This window comes from Labrus mixtus, chromosome 23 (genome assembly GCF_963584025.1).
Source record: "Labrus mixtus chromosome 23, fLabMix1.1, whole genome shotgun sequence".
Classification (NCBI taxonomy): Eukaryota; Metazoa; Chordata; class Actinopteri; order Labriformes; family Labridae; genus Labrus; species Labrus mixtus.
In genome coordinates, this window is record NC_083634.1 from 16,383,001 (window position 1) to 16,402,677 (window position 19,677).

Consider the following 19,677-nt stretch of genomic DNA (forward strand, 5'->3'; position numbering starts at 1 on the left):
CCCTGCTAAGTGGCCCCAAGTTGTCACAATATGACGTGCTTAGTATTACTTTTCTTGTTTCAGGTCAGTGTGTCTTCTTCACTTGTCACCACATTGAGTACCACCTCAATGATACGGCAAAGACCTGGGATGAAGCTCGGAGCTATTGCAAAGAGAGATACACAGACCTGGCTACAGTGTCTGACATGACAGACATGAAGAGACTCCTCCGTAAGATTGTGAATACACAGGAAGCGTGGATCGGGCTTCAGAGCAACCCAGGACAAGACAAAAGGATGTGGCACTGGTCTTTGCCAGGGACGCAAGGGGTGGCATTAAACGAGCTTAATGCTTACTTTCCTGATCCTAAGCCAACTAATGGAAACTGTCCTGAGAACTGTGCGCGGCTTGAGAAAGGAGAAATACATGATACCCCCTGTGGTATGAACATATCATTTATATGCTTCAATGGTAAGAAAGTTATACATACATTATTTTTACACTATACTTTAATTAAGGCAATATCTGAACCCAGAGTCAAGTAATACTCATGTATCTGAAATTATGGTTTGTGTGTTAAGTTAGGAAATGTGGTAAAATATATGTTTCCTATGAACATCTACAGGAACGGAGGAACCCCGAAAAAGCTTAATTTGCATCAACGAGTCAATGAACTGGACACAGGCTCAGAATTACTGCAGAGCCGAATACACAGACCTGGTCAGTGGACCAGATCTACTAGCTCATTTAGCTGATAACCCTAATGGCACTGGTAGGTGGATCGGCCTGTTCAGAGACACCTGGTATTGGTCGGATGGGAGCAACTCATCTTTCCGACACTGGAATCTGGGTTTGCTGAAGGATGGCGTCGCGGGGGAATGTGCAACTGTGTTAAAGGGAGAAGGAAAATGGGACTCTGCTGCCTGTAATGAAAGAAAACACTTTGTCTGCTATAAAGGTACGTTTAGCAAAGGTCTGCCTCGATTGTTTTCTCCAAGCAGTGAATCAGTCAAAAGAGCCACCAGAATCTGCAGTATTTATATTTCTAGTTTATATATGTTTTGGTGAAGTTTAATTTTCAAAGGTAGAGCACCTTTGACAGAGAATGTTTTAGAAATATAATGTATATATTATAATACGAGAATTTGACTTAATTGCTGAGGGAAGTCAATAAAAACCATTAGAAACCTTGGAAGCAATTCTATCAGATACAATAAAAAGAACACCAGTCTTTGAATATTTAAGGAGAGTCAGACAAATTTACAAACAAAGTGTGTTATCAGGCAAGTAGACTTAAATGTCATCAGCATAACAAATTAATTTATTGAGTATAGTTAATCGAATATCAGTTAGACCAAAACATAAAACATGGGAATACCTTAAACTCCATGTCACACCTACATGAACCCAGAGCTCCTGTGAGGATTTTTAGTAAATAAGTAATTAAGTGAAGTTTATTTATAACACCTTTCAAGAGCAGACGTCACAAAGTGCTATTAAAACGAACTGGAGTGATTATTGAGGCCTCTATGGTACACATGAAAGCAAAAAAGACCAGCAGCAAGAAGATTCATTATTTACATATTGTGATTTTCAATGCATGTGGCCACGGTGGGGTGCCAAAAGTGCCAAAACAGCCTATGTTTAGTTTTTACACAGCAAAGAATTCATCATTGAGTGATACATTTGACTTTTAAAAGAAATCAAAAGGAAGACTGAGTTTTAATCAGAGAATGCTGCTTACAGATGAATAGCACAAGTTCAACAAACAAATAGGAGTTTGTCCACAGGGGGCGCCAAAATCAACGTTCCTCACGGGAGCTTTAAGCGACTGTTTTGAAATAGAAGTTTCAGAGTCGGTCTAATAGAAAAATAACTTTCAACAGGGAGAATTGTTTCAGTCCCATGTCCACAGGGCGACCCCATTTCCTGTTTACATCACTGTGTCACTTTGGCATAAAAATGTGCATTGGGCTTTACGACACTAGTTCACACACCAGCATTAACTTAGAAAAACAGCCAGTTAGCCCGTCTCTGTTCTGTTTGATACAATGGCAGAGGCTAAGAAATGGAAAAAGGGCGATGGCGGATGAAGCTGAGAGGAGAAAAAAAAATAGAGTACCTCTGAGCAACAAGCTAGCCTAGAGTAAATATTGGACATGATTCTACACGTTGCAGTATACAGTAAGCTGCAAGTCTGGTGCCAAGCTGGCTATGTCACTTCACTATGAGTGTTTTACGACAGGGCAGTTGCACTCAGAGACCGTCGGTGGGCGCCAAAACTCACGGATCGAAATTTCTCTGTCCCGTTCACTAACTTTTGAACATAGAATGATAGATTCTGAGGATATCTGTTGGTCTTAAACAATGGCAAACAGCGTTTTCAACATTTTGCATTTGTGCTGTGTCATTTCTTTTTTTCCACAACAGACAAAGTGATCCTGATCCAGAAAGTAATGATGTGGCAGGACGCTGTCAATTACTGCAGAGAGCACCACCGTGACTTGGTCTCCATCACCGACCTTAACCAGCAGAGATGGGTTGAAGCCAGAGCCAAAAATGCTTCAACCGACCATGTTTGGCTGGGACTGCGCTACACCTGTGTTATGGATCTGTGGTTCTGGCTCAATGACCATCTGGTCAGCTACGAGAATTGGGATCGCTCAGACGGAGAGTGTGACAAATGTTACCATGCTGCAGCCATGACCAAAAGTGGAAAATGGGTCAAAAAGGCTGATACTGAGAAGTTTAATTTTATCTGTGCTTTAAAGTAAACACCCAACCTAATCCCTTTATATTTCTGCTGGATTTTCCTTAAAGGCTTTATATGCAATTTTTCGTACTTAAATATAATAGAAATCAAGTATATCCTCTGAAAATAACTCTGTGAGTCATGACTGTCTACAATGAGTGTAACACCCGAGTCCCACTGTCTGTGATGTTTTCAGAGTTTTCAGAGTCCTATCTTCAGTTTGTTTACATCGCCGGGACGGCCGGCTGACTCCTCCCCTCGTGTATAAAAGTTGTTTAATTGAGGGACTAGAGAAAAGAAGAATAACATACTGTACTCACTGCTTAACTGTGTTTCTAGATCACGCTCATTTCAGGTAAATTTACATGCAGTGTGAAGATACGAGCATAATAAAGATCGCTAGCATTAGCATGCTAACACAACAATGCACCGCAAGTTGTTTTGGTTTCATGCTGGTGCTCAAGGGCGACATCTGCTGGATCAAAAAATCGCATATAAAGCCTTTAAGCAACAATAACGCTCTCTGTTTTTGCAGTTAAACGAGTGGTTATATAACAAATAACAAGGATTTATGAAATTAATATGGCTTATTACTTATTATTAGCCACACTACAGCTATACAACTTTTCAATCTATCCGCTCATTCAGAATCAAGAAAGCTTCTTGTTAAAGTAGTTAAAGTTTCTTGTGTGAAAGAGTGACTCTTTCAGCACGTCTATACTGTTTGCTTCTCACAATGACAAAATATTTGACTTTTTTTTTTTTTTGTTAAAATCTGGTGGTGGTTACATCATCTAAAGCAAGTGATTCTCAACTGGTGGGTTTTGACCCAAAAGTGGGTCATGAAGATGTTTTCAGTGGGAGATGAATGTGTGCCTGGAAAAAAAAGAAAAGAAAAGTGGCGTCATAAAGTTTATCAAGCCCTTTTTTAAACATGTTTGTTTCGTTCTGTCACATGTTTTTACAACCTGAGGCTCAAACGGCATAATTTTCTATTAAGTAAATCTCAGTGGTTAAAAAGATTTTTCATGAAGGAGTTGATAGTGTGTACTGAGGCTAGACCAGTAGAGAACCAGTGATGTACAGCATATTTTTTTTTTGTCATGATTACATTTTTCAGTTTCATGTAGGCTAAATAGATGATTTACTCATAATGTAAACTTTACAGGTTTGTTTGTTGTTTGTTTCTAAAATGAAAAATTGCAACTGTCGGTAAATAAAATAAAATGAATAAACTGATTAAAACATATGTATTTGTCTAACCATGATAGTTAAAGATGACCTATTCAACAAGAAACACACTGAAAACAACGCCATGCAAGGCTCGAGCTCTAACTCCTGAGTCGTCGCGCCCTCTGGTGGCCATTCAAGGAATTTCACAGGAGACCAACTTGTTTAAAGGGGGATTATAAGGACTGTGAGGGACAAAAAATGACTAAAGTATAAATAAATGAATAAATGTTGGGAGAAATGCATACAATAATGTATAAATAAATAAATAATTAAATAAATGCATCAATAAATATATAAATAAATGCAACAATTCATATAAAAAAGCGATTGTAAAAGTGTTTCACATCTTGTAAATTTGTTTTGTCTTTGGTAAGCGTTTTTGGTTTTGTAATTTTGTTTCATAAAATATAAAAATGTTTTTCAAAATGTAAATTTGTCTCACATTTTGTAAAAGTGTTTAACACTTTGTAATTTTTCTTTGCACTTCCCAGCCACCGTAGTAACATTTAGAAAAAAGGGAAGGAAGGAAGGAAGGGAGGAAGGAAGGGTTGTGACTTCTCACTTGTAGTCCAGCTCGAGCGCTGTCACCCCGCCGCTGCTTGTAGGTTCCTATCATAATCACTCCCAGTTTATTTAAAACAAAAGTCAAGTGTTTACGAAATGGAGGGTCCCTACAAATTCCCCGTCTTCTTCGAGTGTGCAAGCGTGGACGGAGAGCAGAAGAAGAAGATCGAAAGTCACTTTAAAATTCGCCGCAGATCCGGAGGAGGGGACTGCGGACCTGTGACAAATGTCAGCGACAAAGTTTACAGCATCGCTTTTAGAGATCGGGATGGTAAGTTACGTGATTTATTTATTTATTTTATTTTATTTTTTATTTTTTTTGGGGGGGGGGGGGGGGTTGCTTGTGTCCTATAATCGTTGTTTTTCCACTTCATGATTATCATCGTGTGCAAGTTGAAAGTGAAAGTATGCAATGGGAACACGCGCAAAAACGTTTACAAGGACAGACACTGATTTCATTACTTTCAGCTCCACATTCAAACTTTCTGACTGTTACTCTTTTTTCTTTTTTTTTACATAAACCAGCAACTGAAAATCAGCTGTCGACTAAATTTAACCCCCCCCCACCCCCCCCCCCCCCCCCCCCCAAAAAAAAAAAAACTTCTATTGTTTCACTTTCACATGTGATTCAGGCTGCGCCACAGTGTGAAATTACAGATTTTTATATTTTTGGTCTCATATTATCTGTGGATCTAGTTAAATATGAGTGTATAATATTTTATAGTGTTATTATTTAACCCAAACACACGCCATAATCACAGAGCTATAGGTCACACAATAGTCTTGAAAATATCTGGTATGAGAAATATTATGAAACAAAGAGACAACAACGAAGAAAGATGAGGAGGTCAAAGGGCAAATGTCATGGGCAAAAGCTGGACTTTCAAAATATAGCCAGGGAAACGATAATAAATGAGCAAACATCCTGTTAAATTTTCAGAATAAAGTTTTTCAGTGTGGTCTAGCATGTCAAGCATGATCTGAAATGTTAAATCATATATGTTAAATCAGGAAGGAGCATTGACACCTGTCGATAAAGTTTCCGTTTAAAAACTCCCACAGAGAAAAGAAAAGTTGAAGTCTAAAAACCAAATTCCAAATGTGCCAGAAATGCATCAAACCATGACGGGAGCAGCTGACATTCTTTAGCTGACATGACTTTAAAAAATTGATCATGCAACTCAAATATCGGGTCAGAAAACGTCCTAAATTCTTAGAGTGTACATGTCCAAATGTCATTCCAGCTAATCAGTACACCACATGACCTCTCTCATCATCTCAATTTGAGGAATGTTGTTTGGTTGTCAACAAAGAAAGGTTGTCATCCAACACTAGTTAAGAGGATGGATTAATGGACTCTTTGGCGCAGATATGTAAGAGACTTCCTGTCCCTGAATAAAGGAGTTGACTGCAAATAGGCCTCCGCATAATGACCTCAAGCTACACTCATTACACCCTTTGTACTTATTTTACATCTGGTTGTGCATCTGTAGCATCTTTCTGAGCTCTTTTTCTTCTGTGTTTTTTACTCTTTGTAGACGTTGTTTCACCTTTTGCACCTCTACTGTCATTTTGTCTGTTTTAAGGTTAAGAATCTCTTCATAGTCAGTAGTTATTTGTCATCTCCTTTGTCCTATTGTAAATTTGATTTTGCAACTATTTGTAGTGTTTTTGTAATTTTGGCTCTCTGTGCAATCATTTTTTTGGTCTTTGTAGTACATTTCCAATCTTGTTCGGTCATTTTTTTAATCGTTTGACGTCATTGTGCCTGTCTTCATGGTCATCTTGTTAATCTTTGCTGTGATTGTGTAACTGCTGGTATATAATTGCTGGTGAAAGTGAAAGTATAACTCTGTTTTGACCAACAAGATTAGCTTGCACAAAGCCAGGAGAAATTCCAGATCCAGATTACAAACATATTTTTACTCTTACTCACACAGAGGCAGAATAAATAGTTTGTGGTGAAAGGTGCAGCAAAAAAAAACAAAAACCTAAAAAGTCAGTGTTTAAAGACACAAGTGCTAATGTGTAATATCTTATTTTCTGTATTAGCTCAGCAGAGGGTCCTGCAGAGATCTGAGCACGTCTTGGAGTCTTCTGGTGGTCCTGTGAAACTGACTGTACGAAGCAGCCCGATATCTGGAAGAAAGTCAATGAGCCCAATGCCGAACTTCTCTTTATCAGAGGTTAGTGTGGAATGTTTTCTCACTGAATGCAAGGGTCCTGCTGAGTTATGTTTGACTTTAAAATACTTCAAAGTACTTCAGAGTTTGTGTTTCAGGGCAAGGGCCACACCGCCAAGAATATTATTTAAAAAAAATATACACACAAAAAAGTTGCTGCTTAAGGATTGGTGATGCTCCTTGACTTAAAATAAATATGGACGATCCATCTTCTCCTGTTTTTACAAAAAATGAGGCCAAAATTCCCCTGCAATGAGCACATACAGATTGGGCTGGTCAGAGTCCTCAACTAATCAGGTGCACACAGCATTTGTCAACAGAGCTGTCAATCATAGCGTCTGCTTTTTTTTTTAGCTTCAAATTACTAATTAACACTCAAAGTCTACGAAAAATTAACACTTGAGTATAAATATTAGAATGTTAAGATCTGGCTATGATGACAGAAACCATAATTGAAAAAAAAGTTTTTGACTTGAATTTTAAATTTATAGTTTGACCTATTTCCCATCTGTTGACAAGGAGGAGGTGGGGCTTATGACCTATACTGCAGCCAACCAACAGGAGGAGCTCCAAATGCTTTTTATACAGTTTATAGTCATGGAGTTATTGTGCACAGTGTGGGGGAGCTTCAAGATTAGTAGTGGGTCCCCCTCAGGACTTTATGAATAGGAGGAAGGAGATGAAGAAAAAGAAAGGGAATTGGGAAGAAAATGCTGCAGGTTACAAGACCACAAGAAGAGAAGACAGTTTAAGAATGCCGGAGGAGGCGTTGTTGAGGTGTGGTCCTTCTCCTGAAACTCTGTTGGATATTGTCAACAATCATTTAATTAAAAAAACGTACTTGATATAAATGTAGGAAAACATAAACCCATGAATGAGTCAAAGTTTTTCAGAGCCCACAGCATTTTCAAACTTGCACTCCCACTCCTGAACATTTCCTAAAATTTCCAGACTTCTTGCAGGGAAAACATCTGGATGAAGTCAGGATGAAAAATGTGTCTGTTTGAATGCACTCATCATGGAAGTTTCAGGAATTTTTCAAGAGTTTTTGTAATGTGTGAAAAGGCTAGTTTTTTTTCAGATTTAAAAAATGGATGTCTGTCATTTTCTTCATATTCTGTGTGTCTGAAACATTTAAAGGATTAAGATAAAAACTTTTTTTTCTACAGCAGAGTCTGCCGTCATCTCTAACTCCTAGCTTTCTTACAAGTGGGGAAGAACATGAACTACATTGTGATAATTACCTCCTTCGTTACCTAAAGGAGTGCCCGAAAGCTAATAAAGCACTTGAGAAAGAACTTGCTTCTGTTTCCTGTGCTGCCCAGCTTTTCCCAGAGGAAGGTAGGGTGATAGTTAGGAGTATACCTCCTCCTGATGTTGTTCATGACAACACAGATTGGAAAGGTATGGCAGCCAAAATCTTTGATGGTTACATGTGCCACTATGAGGTTGAACCTAACAAAGTTAGAGCTTTGCTTCAGTCCTGCAGCTCAGCTCAGATCACATATGATGTGAATGTTTACAGCGAGGTTGGGATGGCTGTTGTTGCAGGGAGGTGTCCACAGGTGGAGGCCATGTTGATGGCTGTAGAGGACTTGAATATTAAACGAGGGCTACGTTCAAGTAAGAAACAAACCAGCACTCGGCGACTAGGCAAGGCCAAACTCCGCCTCCTCTGGAAAGAGATTGAGAACAGTTTGGGACGAGATTTTCCAGAAATGAAGGTCACCCAAGGGGATGTAGGTCAGATCGTCTTGGAAGGTTCCATGGACGAAGTCCTCAAGGCTGGACAAATGATCTCTAATGAGGAGAAGTTGGTGCTACAAAGGACAGTTTCTGACGTGAGCCCACACTTTTTGGCCTTCTTGAGGAAGGCCTTTGGAGAACCAGGGATGCTAGGGGACTTTTTGGATGTTGGAGATCAAGTGGAAGTAGAATTAAGAGATGCTGAGCTTTGTATATTCACTTTCTCTGATGATAAACTGGATGACACCGAAAGAAAACTGCATGAAAAGTTCAAGGAAGACAAATTTTATATTCCTTACTGTTCCGTTGTTCCATCTGAGCTTCAGGAAAAGCTTAAGTGCAAAACTAATGAGATGAACCAAGAACAATATAGGGCTCAGGTTGCGTTTAGCTCAGACAACAAGGTGTGCTTACTGGGCCACACCAAGGAGTTTGAAGAGCTGACTAAAGTTGTCGAAGAGTTCATTTTGGACCAGTCTAGTACTGAAGGCCAAGTTATTCTTCCATTCCCAGAGTTAGCACAAGTGTTGACAGAACTACTGCAGCTGCATAAGATGGACCATTCTGGGGTTACCATCCGTCCTTTGACATCTTCCATTAGGCCCATGGTTTTGCTGGAAGGTCCAATGGGGAAAGTTACAGAGGTCAGGAACTGGCTGGGTCCATTTCTGGACTCCCTTGTTCAAGACAGAGTCACCATTGACATGCCAGGGGCAGTGAGGTATTTTGAAAGTCCCTCTGGCAGAGAGAACATTTTAAGTGTTGCTCATTCTCAAAAGTGTCTCTTACAGCTTCAAGAGCAACCTGGTACTTCAAGACAGGGTTTGGCATCCTGTACCCTTGCTACTTACAGCCTTCAACGGGGGCTTCAGGTGCTGGTGTGTCAGGGGGACATCACCAAACAGAATGCTGATGCCCTGGTGAACGCTGCCAACGAAAGACTTGAACATGGTGGAGGGGTTGCTGCCGCACTGAGCAAAGCTGGTGGCCCTATGGTGCAGAAGGAGAGCAGTTTACTTGTAAAGCAAACTGGAAAAATACCTACAGGTGATGTGGTAGTCACTACAGGTGGGAACTTGAAATGCAAGAGGTTGCTGCATGCTGTTGGACCGATAGGTGGGAAATCAGGTGGCAAAGAGAGGGAGTTGCTGGAAAAAACAGTCCTGTCTGCTCTGAATTTATCAGAATTGATGGATTTTGAGTCCATAGCCATGCCCTGTATCAGCTCTGGTTTGTATGGTGTTCCGGTCACTGTGTGCTCTGAGGCTATCGCAACTGCAGTGAAGAAATTCAGCAGTCAGGAAGGCAGAAATCTGAGCAGAATCATGTTGATTGATACAAGGGAAGATATTGTGAGGGCAATGCAGGAAGCATGTGATAGGATTCTCCAAGGGATCATTGTAGGAAAAAATGAAAGTGGTAGGGAGTTCCAGAGGGGTAACACTGCACAAGATGCAGCAACAGGAGCAACTGCTGGATTTCCTGGAGAAGATGTCCATGTTGAGATCATTCAAGGAACCATTGAGACCCAGCAGGTGAGAAACTATGCTGAGATATTAAACCTCTGAAGGTTAATTGTGATTCGTAACAGCCAGGGTTTCAAAAACTCTGATGTACCATAGTCACTTGCTTATGTGTAGGACCAGGAAAGTCTACAATTTGCATTGTCAGTGGAGAAGGCCACAAGTCAACCCTGATTAGGTTTTTAGCTTCATCAAGGTTCACAAAAAATATTGGAGCAATGGCTCGGCAGGCTGTAAGCTTCAAACATCATGTCTCCAAATGACCTTGCAGTGTTATCCTCCTCTCCAAAACAATCATCCTCACCATTCAAAACTGCTTTAAAAAATGGAATCTTGTTGGTATCTTCCTCTGAGTTTCAAGTCTATTGTCTTTGGTGCCAATTACAGCACATTTCCAAATGCGTAAAGCTGTCCAGCTTCCACCATTTTCACTGAAAACCAAAATAGGCTTTAGGCTAAATCTGGTACAATGCATCGGATGGAAGTATTCATATTAGATAATGTACTTGGTCCCTTTACAAAAAAATTAATTACAGAAATTTCATCATTCCTGTTGGATAGGACGAAATCTTAAAATCAGATTGTTCAATAGCAAACAAAAAAACAGAATTTCCACAATGAAGGATTTTGTCCCCATAAAATATTTCACCAAATAGCTTTAGTATCAAACATGACGTTTCTAATTTAAAGCAACTGTGAGGATCTTTCAGTTTCTGTGGGTTGTGGCACTCCCTGTGGACAAACTATGTAAAGTGAAGTCCACTTAAAAGCCCTGGTAATTCAGATTAAGATATCCTTAAATGTCTGTACTTTGATCAGGGCGATCCTATGCAGTTTTTTCTTTGAAAACCCAGGATTAGTGTGTTGCAGATCGTTTTAACATTTGAAACAACCGGGCCCAGAAGATGTTGGCTGGGTATGTCGTAATGTTGCCCAAATATCTTTTAATGGTTCAGCTTGAATTTCATATGGGCTGATATGGGAATTTGGTGTGGAACTGGAGGGCATAAAGAAGAAAGGGATAGTTGACTATCATATAAAGATACATCACAATATCTGATTATCTGATGAAGAACATTGTTGCATACATCTAGGTGGATTATCTGGTATGTCCAATGGCGGGGCACGATCCTCTCTCTACCCGTATTGGAAACATTTTGTCCAGAGTGGTTGGACATCAGCTCACTGCAAAGTTTTACCAGGAAGCAGGGGGAGCTACATTGCCTGGTGACACAGTTTTGGTAGAGGACTTGCCTGGACTTCAATCTAAAGGAGTTATCTTCCTCAACCTCGTTCCCTGGGATAATCACCAACAAGGATCTGCAGTCCAGGTGAATCTGGTGTACAATAAGTATCTCTGTGTAGGCTTGGTTTTACTAGCGTTATTGTGTCTTGTTTGTCAACCTTGATAATCCTTGAATTTTACAGGTTCTGAGGCAAGGCATTAGGAAAATCCTGGCTTCCTGTGGGATCAGAGGCTGTAGTTCAGTTGCACTTCCAGTGCTTGGCTGTGGGGCTGCTCTGCGTTTTCCTCACAGTGTGGCTTCCAGGGTTGTTCTGGAGGAGATCAAAGAATTTGAACAGAACCGAGTCAGCAAAACAGCTTTCCTTGTCCGTACAGTCATTCACCTGGATGACAAAGACTCAAGCAAGGTATGGAGAAGGCTGTGGCACAAACAATACATACAACCATCTACTATTGATTTCGTAGGCTTTGACCATGGTAATCTTTATATTATGCCCTTAAAGAAATTACCTCATTTAATGTACTTTTCTTTGTAGAATACCAACTTAGAGAAGGTTTTCCCACCATGAGATTGGAAGTATTTTCCAACAGTATTTCGAGAATGCCGCCAAGTCAAAATAATTACTTACAAAAGAGAATGAAAACTTCACTATGCTTTATAAGTGGAGTTATTCCCCAGATGGAAATAACCACTAAATAAGTTTGCTTTTGTTTTATGTGAAACCATTTGCTCTGTTCCAACAGGCCTTCCAGTCTGCGCAGGAACATTTGCACCTCAGAGGATTTACAAATGATGCCAATCCAAACCAAGGTAATCATGAACAGATACTTTCTACCAAAATACTTATTTTAGGGCCACACGTGGAAAGAAATACACCCACTTTTAAGTTATGGCTAACAGGCTTCTAATCTATTGGTAACTTCAACATCAAATACATTGTGTTCATCTTGAGTCTTGTAGCGGTCTTTGACTTTGTTTTGTTTTCATACATTCTGAGAATAATGTGTAGCTGTCTTCCTTGGCCTTTAGCTAATATGTATGCTAGGCTAGTGGTGCACGTAGGTTGTAAAACAATTAGCTAAACAAGGCAGAATATTTTGATTGCGTTTACAAATGTAATACATTTTTTAATTATTATTATTTTTTTAAAACCACTTCAGCTTCCTTCTACCGCCATGTCTCCGTAAGCAATGACGAGGTCACAGCTATGCTGGGTGGAGTCAAGCTTCAGATGGTCAATGGTGACATAATTCATGAGACCACTGATGTCATTGTCAACACGACAGACTTCTCCAGCAATCAATCTGGTATTGCTGATGTATTTTCTTCATATTGTATTGAAAATTACACATGCAGGACCACAGCACCTGACAATGGATTTAAGTATACACTTAAGTAACATAGGTTACATCTTACAATAACCATATGTACACAAACTCCACAGGTGTGTCCAAAGCCATTCTGACTGCGGCAGGGTCCACTGTTCAAGCAGAGTTAGCCAGAGGTAAGATAAATAGAAAAATTGTTTTAAGAATCATTTGGCCGGGGCATTTCCATTGATTGAGGTTTGGGTGGCCCTTTGCTGACATCAGCATCTTGCAATCACCGTCTGGTCATGGTTTATTGCTCTTAAGTCATGATTTCCTTGCTGGTTTAGCAGACGCTTTTGTCCAAAGCGACCTGAATTTTCTGGAGGTATTCCTGGAGAATCTTGAATGAAGTCTTGTTACGTTAACATCTTGTATATTTGAAGCATACCACAACTTACACAGAAAATAATAGTGTTTTGTTTGGTTTTTGTCAGTGGGCACTCCAACAGACCGTTATCACACTACAGGACCTGGATCGCTAGGCTGTAAAGAAATCATTCATGCTAGTTTCATGGGTGATCCCGGGGTAATTCGTAAGAAGTGCAAGAAAATACTGGAGCAGTGTGAGAACAAAGGCTACTGCTCTGCAGCTTTCCCAGCTATAAATACAGGTTAGTACTGAGGGAATAAAGCTCTGTGTGTGTCAGCATTTAAAAGCACTTTTGCATAATAGTCAAGTCCAAATTTTTAAATTAAATGTAGTAAGAAATTCAGGATTTAAATGTCCTTTAGTGTATTAGAATACCATACATTTCAATTAATTTATGATTCACTATAAAATATACAAGTAAAACAAGTAATGGATCAATAAGTAGGAATTGATTGGATTTGGATGGGTTTTTAGTCACTGGCCAGTAACAGTTTGCGATTAACAGTATTGAATAGAGTTTAAAGAACTGAATGGGAAAATAAACTGATAACTACTTGACACATTTCAAATGGTGGCTGTTGATTGTTATCATATCCATTCAGGTGCTGCTGGCGTGGACTTTGTTAAAGCTTGTAAAGCCATGCTGGACGGCATGACCTCAGCCATAACGGACTTGAAACCAAATTCTCTCTCAATCATCCGTATCGTCATCCTGGAACAACCTGTCTTTCAGGCGTTCAGGTCAGACATGTAACTCAATCCAGCGTCCATAAACAACTGAAGGCAAAGGTGCAGTTTGAGCATTGACTTCATTCTCCCAACTGTTGTGCGTTTATTCAGATCAGAGCTGGAGAACCGCTTTGGACAAACAGCCGCTCGCCACCTCACCACGAAAGGTTTGTTTTCATTATAATGGCTGAACTTTGTACATTGGCCAAGTTATTATCAAGTCACATTTACCGTGTTTATGACCTTTGTTTGTACGCTAATTTTTAAGTATAGCTAGGCATGATAGGAATGTCCCCGTTGTTGCTGTTTACAGCCTATAACAGCCAATGAGAGCTTGAGTTGAAAGGAGGGTCATTAATTATTTGGAGAAAATAGACAAATCTATGTAAAATTAGGCATTAAACACCCTCATTTAGCTGAAATGGAAATATCCTTATCTTCGACTGTGAGGGTGGCATTCGACTGAGGCTCTGTCGTACAAATTTTCTAATCATCGATGATTTAGGTTCACCCTTTTAAGTCAATACTGGTTCCTAATCAAAAGTGTTGTGCTGGCATCTCCTGTGACTAATACATTTACTACAACCACATTTGAAAAATAAAAATGAAACAACTATCCTTTTCACCAAATAGAAGACAATTGTCTATCCAAAGCATAACGACCATTACCAATGGTCATTGAGATATTACAATGATATTCCTACTGTCTTAATGATTTTTTCTTTTTTTACCTAAGACTCTTTTTTTTGTGATGTCATTGGTTTTTTGTCGATGCAATTTTCAAATTCTTCCACCAGAATTTCCCATGATGTAATGCTTTTCTTAAAGGCTTTATATGCAATTTTTTCATCCAGCAGATGTCGCACTTGAGCAACAGCATGAAACCAAAACAACTCGCGCTGCATTGTTGTGTTAGCATGCTAATGCTAGCGATCTATATTATGCTCGTATCTTCACACTGCATGTAAATATACCCGAAATGACCGTGATCTAGAAACACAGTTAAGCAGTGAGTACAGTAGGTTATTCTTCTTTTCTCTAGTCCCTCAATAAAACCATATTTAAACACGAGGGGATGAGTCGGCCGGCCGTCCTGGTGATGTAAACAAAGTGAAGATAGGGCTTGGAAATCATCACAGACAGTGGGACTCTGGTGTTACACCCATTGTAGACAGTCATGACTCACAGAGTTATTTTCAGAGGATATACTTGATTTCTATTACATTTAAGTGTGAAAAATCGCATATTAAGCCTTTAAGTTATCTTATGGTAACTTTGGTTAAAGCCAGATAAATGGTTTGTGAGTCAATTGGAAGTTTCAATGGGCATGGTTGTGCATTTGATTGATCAGATAAGCAATATTCTAAATTAAGGGGATAGTGATAGTTAATAAACACTCTTGGTTACTTGAGCTTCCAGCATTGATTTTAATAAGGTGCCACATTTTCTCCTTTTTTTGTAGAGAAAGCTAAACAAATGCTCAAGAAGTGGAAAACAAAGATGTCAAGCTCCTTCACAACGTCCGAAATTCAAGACAAAACCCTCCTCCCCTTTAAGCCACCACCAGCCGTGATAAGTGTGATCAGTTGTGGTGGTCCAGACACCATCAGGACCATCAAGAGAGATCTGGAGGGTCTCCTGCAGAAGCAGCTCGAAGAGAGAGTGGTGGATGTGCACGACTTTTCCAGGCTTCAACCCATGGAGCTGGAGGCAGTGCAGGCAAAAGTCCGAGTCTTAGCGATAAGCCTGGAGATTCAGAGACGTCAAGGATCTGAAGGGTCGGATGGAAACAGATCGGAAAATGCAGCCGGAGTTGACGCTCAAGAGAGGACAGGTTCAAGGAGAGACGTCTACGTGCTGAAAGGCCTTAAAGAGGACGTCCTGAGTGTCACTGAGCTCGTAAACAAAGCAATCCAAAAAGCGCTGTGCAAAGATCTCCAAGACAAAGAAGAAGCAATGTTGGCTCTGAATGTCCAGTGGTCTTTTCAGGACATAAAGGGAACCTGGCGAGAGCTGAGTATGCATGACAACTACCTGCTGGAGGAGGCCAACTTGAACAAAGACGTGTCAGTAGACATAACATCACCAGACGGCGTGAAGGTGAAAGTAAACCTGACGGCAGGAGAAGCCACAGATTGGGTAACAGGCATCACTTACAAAGTGAAAAGAAGCAAGACTGAAACAAGTATGTCATATTGCGCAGATATTTACGCTTTTTAAAGTTTATATACCACAACTAGTGTTAGTGCTCCAACCTTTACCATTCATTTGTTTGACTCCTACTTTAGCCTTAGAGTTTCCAGAACACTGGGAACCTATGGAAGAGGAAGTCTTTAAAAAGGTAGAGCTGCAGCCTACCTCACCAGAGTACCTGAATGTGGCTCAAGGTTTCCTCCGGACGGCTAAATATAACATTTGCAAAGTGAGTATGCGAACTGAAAAGTACATACATTTTCCCTTTGTTTGTTTATAAAAATGAGGAGAGAATAATCTTTTTTTTTTTTTTTTTTGCCTTTGTCAGATTGAGCGTGTGCAAAACAGCTACCTGTGGCAAGCCTATTCTGTGTGCAGGCAGCGTATATCTGCCAAGAACGGTCCAGCAGAGCTCGGGGAGAAGGCTCTTTACCACGGCACATCTGCGAAGTCATGCGACTGCATCGAGAGAGACAAGTTTGACAGAGCCTACGCAGGAACACATGGTGAGGAGTTTTGTTCACGTGTTTCACATTTTATGTGACATTTAGTAGTGTCGATGAAGTGAGCAAAACTGTTGCTGGCTGAGTCCAAGGCCAAGCTAACCGGCTCCTTGTACCAGCTGTGTAAGTGTGGGCTGGCTTGGTTATTCAATCTACATCATTGGGGTGGGCAAATCAACAAATTTACCTAAATGTCCAACTTTTTCTTTGAAGAGTAGAATGCGTAGGATTTAAAGGTTGCTGGCTGTTAATGCAACCTTGGAAAGTTGGCTGCTCTGATGCCGGCTAAGCCTGAGATAGAATTTATAAAGGGAGCAGTGTTAGCAAAAACAATGTATTAAAGCAGAATGCAATTTTTTCCTGTTTTTATTTTTATTTTTATGTGCACTCATGCATCCCCTCAACCAAGTTTTGACTCGGCTTTGTAACCTGATCGACTTAAAGTTGCACCAAGAACAGCTACAAAACTACAACTCAGAAACAAAAATCTGAGGGCAGAGTCTCTGCAGTAAAAAATAACAAATTTCTAATTGCTTTTCAGTAATGCTTGAGTGATTGAAGTCTACCTCTTATGCCTTCAAGTTGACATACTCTTCCCCCCCCCCCCCCCTCACAGCTGCTCGCTTTGGAAAGGGAGTTTACTTCGCAGTCCATGCAAACTATTCAGCAGGTGGATTTTCGCCACCAGACGCGCTGGGCCTGAAGCGAATGTATGTCGCTCGAGTCCTCACCGGCCGTCACACTGTCGGTGCTCCTTCCATGAGAGCCCCCCCGCCTCGAGCCGCAGACCGGACCGACTGCTTCGACAGTGTGGTGGACAACCTGCAGACACCCGCCATGTTTGTGATCTTCCACGATGACCAGGCCTACCCAGAGTACCTCATCACCTTCAAATGAAGAAGACATAGCTGCATACTGTCAGGTGATGGTGATTTATAAAAATTAGATATAAACCTCAAATGCCTTCTTTTAGTTCATGTAATCTTTTTTGAAGGATATTTTTGGGTTAAGGTTAGGGCCAGTTTGCCTTTATTGGATAGGACAGCTGAAGGGAGACAGGATATGCTGGGAGAAGAGAGACTGTGATAAGGATATAGCCTCTGAACATGGGGCACGGGACGTATCCACTAGGCTATCCAGCACCCCCATGTAATTGTTTCTTTTTTCTTTATTGTCTCATATTAAGGGGAGTGCAATTATTTTGGATTTGGCAAATATCTCTCTATGAGGTGAGGGCATTTTCTTTAAAGTCTTAGTGAAAAAAAGTTTTATTTAAAGAAGGATTTGTTTGTAAGTAAGCTTGTACGTTTATGTACTGTATGTGTGCATGTGTGTCTGTGTGTGTGTGCCTGCCAAGTGGCAGCCTCCAGTGTTGAAAGATAAAGCCAAAAGTACAAAATCCTGCAGTTCATCGAGGGTCAGCCACATTTATTGAAACAAAAATGTCCCCTGCAGTTACAGATGGGTGACGTCACTCAGGCTCCGCCCATTAATATTAACCAGCTCATTAGGTTAATTGGTGACTCTAAATTGCCTATAGGTGTATTTGGCTGGTTGTCTCTATATGTCAGCCCTGTGATTAACTGGCAAAGCATCCAGGGTGTACCCCGCCTCTTGCCCAATGACAGGTGAGATTGGCTCTAGCGCCCCCGCGACCCCGAACGGACAAAAGTGGTAAAAGATAATAACCACCTACTTTCCTGGGAGCTCTTGAGCTCTCTTAGGCTCCTCGAGATCGTTGGTTGACGGCCTGCCAGAACAACCCCCCCCTCCCCACCGGATTGTTGATGGACGGCTTGCCTGAACAACACCCCCTCCCCCACCCCCCACCCCTTGCTCCCTATCCCTCTTCCTGCATTTTATCCCATCTCTCAAGCACGGCGCAGTCTAGGCCCGTGAAGGCCGTTTTATCATGAGCCGGGGATCCGGCCGAAGATTTCTGCCTTTTAATAAGACAGTTTTTTCTTACCACTGTAACTTTTGCTGCTTTGCTAAAGTGCTCATGATGGATAGGCCGGATCTTTGTAACATAACAATAAGTAAGGTCTTTTACCTGCTTTTTGTAACATAACAATAAGTAAGGTCTTTTACCTGCTCTTTTGTAATGTTAAAAGACAAAGATTAAGGTCTTTTACCTTCCTGTTTGTAAAGTGTCTCCAGATAACACTTATTATGAGTTGACGCTATACAAATAAAAATTGATTGATTGATTGATTGATTGATAATGGATGGTGCATGCGTGCGGTATATATGCTGTGTATACATTTAGAGATTTGTTATTATGCAGGTTTTTTCTGTCTGGGTTATTACTTTGGGTCAGAGTTTATTCAGGGAACTCAGTGCAGAATGGTAAGAGATTCCATATTAATTGAAATATAAGAGAAACAGCTGACACTCAAATTTTAATCTCAAAAGTAGAACACGCCTCTATCCCCTTATTGTCAATATTAAAGAACCTTTCTAATTGATTAAAAAATACAACTGCTTATCCTTGTTGGGAGCACGGTACAAATGAGATACTAGAGTTGAGTAACTGTTTAATCAGGAGGAGGGACTGTATTGATGTGCCAGGTCTTCACAAAATCTAGTTTGTTACACATAAAAGAATGACAATAACAGTTCTCAAACCTTTATTGGAAGTTTAAGTTGGATAAAACCTTTAACAATGTCACTGAAACACCTACAATAAAATGCTGAAACTATTATTTTTGTGGTATGTTTTTCTTTTTTTTTTTACGATTTTGAGGATGTAAATAAAAATAAAAAACATTTTGTCAACCTTTTAGTATGGAGTGCAAACGTTGGAAAATTGACATTTATATGCTCTAATTATAAACAAACTACGGTGTTACATTATGTTATTTAAAATGACCTTGAAGTAAAACTGGCTAACTTCTTGGCAGTTGTTTTTTTTTGCTCAGTTTGGCTATTTATTTTATCCTTCTTAGAGTTTGATCAGTTTGTCCCTTTCACACATGTACTCTGGAAAATTTCTGGATAATCCCAGGACTGCCCCTGAAATCTTCCCGAATTGTTTTTTCACACATGCCCCTTAAAGTGGGAGATTTGATATGACGTTAAAGGACTTTTTGAAGCCACTATCCATGATGACAGCTTTGAAGTATCAATAAAAGAGTATAAAAGAACATGGTGGACAGTTTTTGTGCATGTGTGGAAAGACTATTAGTTTCCTTACTTGATATCATGCATGTGTGCAAAGACTCGGATGAAACCGAATCTCTCTGACCCAGCACCTATTAATAGCTGCTTGTTTATGCACTGAGG

The 19,677-nt window shown here is 40.2% G+C and overlaps 2 protein-coding genes across 6 annotated transcripts in view; both read left to right on the top strand.

The window, feature by feature from the left end:
• LOC132958540 (C-type mannose receptor 2-like) overlaps positions 1 to 3,976 on the top strand; it is a 5,935-nt gene extending 1,959 nt beyond the window's left edge. For all 4 annotated transcript variants that reach the window (XM_061031446.1, XM_061031448.1, XM_061031447.1 and 1 more), the window contains 3 exons: positions 64 to 450; positions 605 to 937; positions 2,410 to 3,976. In XM_061031446.1, coding sequence (XP_060887429.1) covers positions 64 to 450; positions 605 to 937; positions 2,410 to 2,753 — 1,064 coding nt within the window. In that variant the 3' untranslated portion in view covers positions 2,754 to 3,976. The remainder of the gene's footprint in view (positions 1 to 63; positions 451 to 604; positions 938 to 2,409) is intronic.
• A 523-nt stretch (positions 3,977 to 4,499) lies between these two features.
• LOC132958146 (protein mono-ADP-ribosyltransferase PARP14-like) lies at positions 4,500 to 19,095 on the top strand. 2 transcript variants are annotated; one of them, XM_061030776.1, is made up of 15 exons: positions 4,500 to 4,799; positions 6,581 to 6,714; positions 7,881 to 9,992; positions 11,075 to 11,311; positions 11,409 to 11,633; positions 11,971 to 12,037; positions 12,388 to 12,534; positions 12,672 to 12,731; positions 13,032 to 13,208; positions 13,570 to 13,708; positions 13,808 to 13,863; positions 15,159 to 15,881; positions 15,985 to 16,118; positions 16,218 to 16,395; positions 17,009 to 19,095. In XM_061030776.1, exons 1-15 carry the CDS (start codon positions 4,625 to 4,627, stop codon positions 17,287 to 17,289), a joined length of 4,845 nt encoding a protein of 1,614 aa, XP_060886759.1. In that variant the 5' UTR covers positions 4,500 to 4,624; the 3' UTR covers positions 17,290 to 19,095. The 2 variants fall into 2 exon arrangements, with proteins under 2 accessions (XP_060886759.1, XP_060886760.1); XM_061030777.1 differs by having other exon boundaries at positions 7,884 to 9,992.
• Positions 19,096 to 19,677: the final 582 nt, after the last annotated feature.